Source organism: Panulirus ornatus, chromosome 7, assembly GCF_036320965.1.
Source record: "Panulirus ornatus isolate Po-2019 chromosome 7, ASM3632096v1, whole genome shotgun sequence".
NCBI classification, from domain to species: domain Eukaryota; kingdom Metazoa; phylum Arthropoda; class Malacostraca; order Decapoda; family Palinuridae; genus Panulirus; species Panulirus ornatus.
The window spans coordinates 767,450-773,546 of record NC_092230.1 but is presented as its reverse complement, the minus strand read 5'-3'; the positions used below and the strand labels follow the sequence as shown (position 1 = coordinate 773,546).

General features: G+C 44.5%; 1 protein-coding gene across 2 annotated transcripts in view; it reads left to right on the top strand.

Moving 5' to 3' along the window:
- The window catches only part of LOC139749359 (chitin deacetylase 1-like), a 22,820-nt gene extending 17,138 nt beyond the window's left edge, over positions 1 to 5,682 (top strand). Inside the window, exons 4-7 of one of the 2 annotated variants that reach the window (XM_071663098.1) lie at positions 264 to 363; positions 2,368 to 2,456; positions 2,944 to 3,173; positions 4,384 to 5,682. In XM_071663098.1, the coding sequence (XP_071519199.1) occupies positions 264 to 363; positions 2,368 to 2,456; positions 2,944 to 3,173; positions 4,384 to 5,212 (1,248 nt within the window). In that variant the 3' untranslated portion in view covers positions 5,213 to 5,682. The remainder of the gene's footprint in view (positions 1 to 263; positions 364 to 2,367; positions 2,457 to 2,943; positions 3,174 to 4,383) is intronic. The other variant, XM_071663099.1, reaches the window with a different exon arrangement.
- Positions 5,683 to 6,097: the final 415 nt, after the last annotated feature.

Genomic DNA, 6,097 nt, shown 5'->3' with positions numbered 1-6,097 from the left:
TAAACTTTGGCGCGTCTTCGTGAAGATATTGGGAACACAAGGGCTTGGAGGAAACATGAAGAACAGACACAACGCGCGGTACACGGTTGTTCCAGTGTTCACAGTGTCGGGTCCTGGGTCGCCTCAAAGCTCATGGTCTCATCCACTCTTTAACACGAAGAGCCAGAGCGAGACGATTCTGGACCCTGACGCTGAATAGTAAGATCGTAGAGGTACTAGTATATATAGGTAGGTACACCTGCTGACCCGGGCTTGATTTACAGGAGAACCTTTTGGCTTGTGGGGACTCAACCTGTTTGGACAGAAATCTCTTCTGTGACGGAAATCTCGACTGTAGCGATGGTTCAGACGAAAACGCATGCGGTACGTACCCATGCTTTTGTTGGTGGCCACAGCTCTATACTCACCCTCCATAACTCTCTCTCTCTCTCTCTCTCTCTCTCTCTCTCTCTCTCTCTCTCTCTCTCTCTCTCTCTCTCTCTCTCTCTCTCTCTCTCTCTCTCTCTCTCTCTCTCTCTCTCTCTCTCTCATCTATCTATCTATCTCTATCTCTCTTTTTTCCTCTCACGCTTTCATTCATCTGGCTTACTTAGGCTAGAGTCCCAGCCTTAACAAAAGTAGAACTTCTGGCTTTGTGAAGGAGACATTTTTTGGGGCTTAGCTTAGTGTGGAATTTCTTGGCTTACCATGTGTGACATTGGCAAACGTTGGATGAAATGTCTAGTCTACCATAGGTAACCTGGTTTACTATGGGTTAGTTTTCTGGTTTACCATTAGGAAATTCGCTAGTTTTCATCCCATTATACCTGATGTCAAGTACACCTGAGGCAATCCTCCACGCCCATTCCCCGTATGGCTCATGACAGCAATGTATGCATGAGCCAGTGAGGTGGTCCAGGGTTCGGAACTGTAAATAAAGGTGACTGTAGTAACTTAATTACCCATTCACTTGTAATGTAATTTGGTAGTCTATTGGTAAGCCAATTTAGGCCACTTGAAGCAAGGGGAAGGGTCAAAGGCTTTCCTTACCTTCAACCACCTATGATGGCTCTGCTCCAAGGGCCATTGCATTGAGCTCTGGTGATGGCTTACCCTCCGGGGGGACCACCTGACCCACCTACTGTCACTGGCCTCTCCCAATATACACATATTATATTTTGGCCGTTTTCTACTTTCATCACTTGTTTGATTGGATAATGGTGCTGTTCCCGTTTTCTATACGCCTTTTTCTAATTGTACCTGCAGGCCTCATGAGAGTGAAATATTATCTCTCTCTCTCTCTCTCTCTCTCTCTCTCTCTCTCTCTCTCTCTCTCTCTCTCTCTCTCTCTCTCTCTCTCTCTCTCTCTCATAACTATGTGCTGATCAGAATCTTTCGTCCTTGTAATAAGAAGAGGATGTTAGATCATGTCCTGCATGAGCTGGTCTTCAACAACACTTTAGCCGTAACCTAATGCATGAGATAATGAGTCTTGCATGCACTCACAACTCATGACTTTCATGCACTCAACAGTCGTGACTTCCTGCGTGCACTCATGACTTGCATGGGCCTAACTCTCGTGACTGCAACATGTCGTGCTCATAGTGATAACCTTGCATGCAGCCCACGCCACCACACTTTGTCTTGCTTTCACTTACCATTCATTATTCCGCTTTCCTCAACTCTACACTTTTTTGTACATCTCGGTTTATCGCTTTAACAAATCCTGTTATCACCACTAATATTGATCAAATGTTCTTATAGATCCCCCCTGTTGTGCCATGTCTTATTGCCTATTACTTCTAAAATATCTGTTTGATGATTATCTTTCAATTTCTGGCTGATTATCATGATTACATTCTATCAATTATAGAGTTATTCTCTGCTGGGATTTTAATTGTGAGTTTTCGAAAAACACTCCCCCCACCAACATCACTCCATCCACCAACCTCAGTCCCCCCTTGCCAACCTCACTCCCCTTTATCAACCTCACCCCCCCACCACTATCACTCTCAACCAACCTCACTCCCCCAAATAGCCCCACTCTCTCCCCACTATCCACATTCTTATCCCCAAAACCATAACCCCACCCAAGCAACCATATCTCCACACCTCCACCTTCATTCATTTACATTATCCACCAAATTCATCCACATCCTCCACTATAATCCACATACTGTCCCCTCCCCCAACACCCCCATATATATATGTATATATATATATATATATATATATATATATATATATATATATATATATATATATGCATATATATATATATATATATATATATATATATATATATATATATATATATATATATATATATATATATATATATATATATACCTCCATGACTGTCAGTAATGCTGTATCTTGTACCTGCAGACGTAGACAGCGATCCCAACAGCGCCCCAAAATGTAACCAAGATGAATGCCGGTTGCCAGACTGCTTCTGCTACCACTCCGGTAATGAGGTAAGGCTTCCAAAATGCTCACACTTCTCAGTTGTCTCCCAGGAAAATCACAGTGGAAAGGTGATAATGAGATGAAGGAGAGGCGCTACCATTTGTGTCTAATGTTTCACTTATTTTTTTCTTTAAGAAAAAATTGGTTAAGTTTGACTATATCTGTGACCTACATGATTGTATGTCACATAGATGCAGCTGGGCTCATATCTTTTATCATCATATTTACAACGCACCGGTAAACATAGAAATTAAACGCTTAATCTATCTGTTTACCAACTTGGAGACTTATTAATAGACTAAGTTAACAGCTTACCATCCTGGAGACTCTCGTGAGCAGACCAAGTCATCCCTTTATCATCCTGGAAAATATTATAAGACTGGAAGATTGTGTATCCAGATCAACCCAAGCTTCTATGGTCACATATGTATAACCCTCAGACATATGCTAACCCCAGATGATGATACTCTCCCTCCCCTCCCTCCCCCCGTGCAGATACCCCACAACATGGACCCGCAGGACATACCTCAGATGATCACCATCACTTTCGACGACGCCGTCAATAACAACAACATGGACCTCTACGACAGGATTTTCAGAGACCGACTCAACAGAAACGGCTGCAACATCAAGGCCACTTTCTTCGTCTCCCACAAGTACACCAACTACTCCGCTGTGCAGGAGCTCCACCGTCTGGGCCATGAGATCGCCGTCCACTCCATCAGGTGAGTCTTAACACTGGACTCTACCGGAAACAGCTTTTAGCATCTGGGTCACCTCACGTGACATATAGGCTCACATTAAGCCGCTTAGTTTCCAGCTTGAGGAATATGGCAATAATTCTTGGACACGGTCATATAGAGCTGTGAACCTGTGTGTTAGCTGGCGAAAGGAAGGTCTCCTATGACCCTGAAGGTCAAATGTGTTTTTTGCTCGAATAATTGACCACCTTGCTCTTGTAATGATGGGTCATATGAATAAGCAAATTTTCTTTATCGCGTTTGAGTCTTTAGTTATCCAAACGTAACTTTTCCTTCTCCCTATACTTTTCTCTCTATGTTTCTCTTTATCTATATCTACCGCTCTCGTCCTTTGCACACGTAATCCATTTCTTGTCCTCTACCGTCACTGTCTTTAACCAGTATCGTAAGAGTCAGAAACACTGGCAAAGCACAGACACACCAATGACTCATCAAACTGTAAACATTCGCCTTTCCAATCCAATCTCAAAATTCCACCTTACCAGACATTCCAACCTGAAACTATAGTCCCTTGAAATGTGAGAGTTATACTTTCTCATCTGTATGATGTTTGTGTTCATGATAAAGAAAAACTTCATTTAAAAGACAAACAGGTTTTTTCAGCATTTTTTAGTTTATATTTTCATTTTTCTCCATTCTTCAGACCTTTGAATAGTGCAGGAAGTCACCTGGAAAATATGAAAAAGGAATGAACATGGATGAAATTGTAGAAGTACAGACAATCATTACGAAAGAATGAATAAGACTGCAGAATTACATCGCCTTTATGACTGTAGGATTGCAGCGCCTTTATGACTGTAGGGTTCCAGCGCCTTTGTGACTGTAGGATTCCAGCGTCTTTATGTTTGTAGGATTCCAGCGCCTTCATGACTGTAGGATTGCAGCGTCTTTATGACTGTAGGGTTCCAGCATCTTTGTGACTGTAGGATTCCAGCGCTTTATGACTGTAGGATTCCAGCGCCTTTGTGACTGTAGGATTCCAGCGTCTTTATGACTGTAGGATTCCAGCGCCTTTATGACTGTAGGATTCCAGCGTCTTTATGTTTGTAGGATTCCAGCGTCTTTATGTTTGTAGGATTCCAGCGCCTTCATGACTGTAGGATTCCAGCGTCTTTATGACTGTAGAATTCCAGCGCCTTTAGTTGTTCTAATTCACCTTTCTATCATTTTCCAGCCATAACGATAGCGAATCTTTCTGGACTAACGCCTCGGAAGACGAATGGGCACAGGAGATGGCTGGAGCCCGAGTCATCGCCGAGACCTTCGCCAACATCACAGACAACTCGGTGATCGGGGTGCGCGCTCCTTACCTGCGTGTGGGCGGCAACAACCAGTTCAAGATGATGGAGAAGAATGCCTTCCTGTACGACTCTACCATCACAGCGCCTCTTCAGAACCCTCCTCTCTGGCCCTACACTCTTTACTACCGCATGCCTCACACCTGTCATGGTAACCTTCAGCACTGTCCCACCCGGTCTTTTGCCGTCTGGGAAATGGTCATGAACGAACTGGACCGACGCGAAAACCCCAACATCGATTCTGAGCTGCCTGGGTGCGCTATGGTCGATTCCTGCTTCTCCACCAAACCTAACTATGGACGATTCTACGAATTTCTGAATAACAATTTCAACCGTCACTATGAAAGCAACCGCGCCCCTCTAGGTCTCTTCTTCCATTCAGCCTTCTTGAAAAACGATGAAGAGATTCTGGATGCCTTCCTGGTATGGCTTGATGAGATGTTGGTACGGGATGACGTGTACTTCGTGACGATGACTCAGGTCATCCAGTGGATGCAGGACCCGCGGCCCATCAACCAGATCAAGAACTACGAGGCATGGCAGGAGAAGTGTTTGGTGAACGGACCTCCCTTCTGCTACGGCGGCACCAACTGCGAACTTAACACACAAGAACTACCCGGGGAGACCATACGGCTGAACACTTGTATACGCTGCCCTACCAATTACCCCTGGTTAAAGAATCCTTTGGGCAAAGGATTCTTCTAAACTTCCTCGCTGCCACAAAACTGCCGTGGCCTGCCCCAAGGTGAGCCAGGCCCCCTCCTCCCTGGGTGCAGCATCTCCCCTGTAAATATTTGTTTTATAATTTGTACATGATTGTGTCTAGGCAAGCGTGGTCGCACTTCCAGACCAACAGTCGTGTGTTAGGCCGAGGCAGGTTGAACCGCAGTTCCTGCACGGTCCCATGACAAGCCGGGGCGGATCCCGCTGCTGGGGTCAAGCTGGAGCCGCACCTCACCGTGGGCCCGCCTCTCCTCCGCTGGCCCACGGCGGCCCACTTCATATTTATTGGAGCTGGAGGCGCCCTTCCTCCCACTGGCCAGAACACCGGTACCATTCGCGCACATCTGAGGTTTAACCTATAGCTGTGATGATCGTCTACAATTATAGAGTCACTTGTTTTTACCTTCCATATTATGTTTAATGTTACCCAATAAAACCATTATTCCTCAAAACCTTATTCCTTTGTTTGTACCTTCAAATACACCTGTTGGGTGAATTACGCCTTTACGCCAGAAAACTCAACGAACATACTCTATACCTTAGTTCTGGCAGACTATCACCCAGATTTGATTGAAGTGTTACCAGTAAAGGAAAATAAATCCAATAAGAGACATATTGCCCAATGCATAAGTCAGATGTAATGTGTTCTGCTTGCTTATTTACCGAGAAATCGAAACAGCATAGCCATGGTGTCATAAGCCATCTCCTCTTACCAACCAGTGCACCTTCAGCAGCAGATATCCTTGAGAAAAATCATCAGACATAATGATGAAAATAAGAACAACAGCCATTTTCCAACCTGTTCCTTTTCTATCACAGTCTTTAACACAAAGTGAGCTACTTGGGTAGACGGCTTGCAGTTGACCC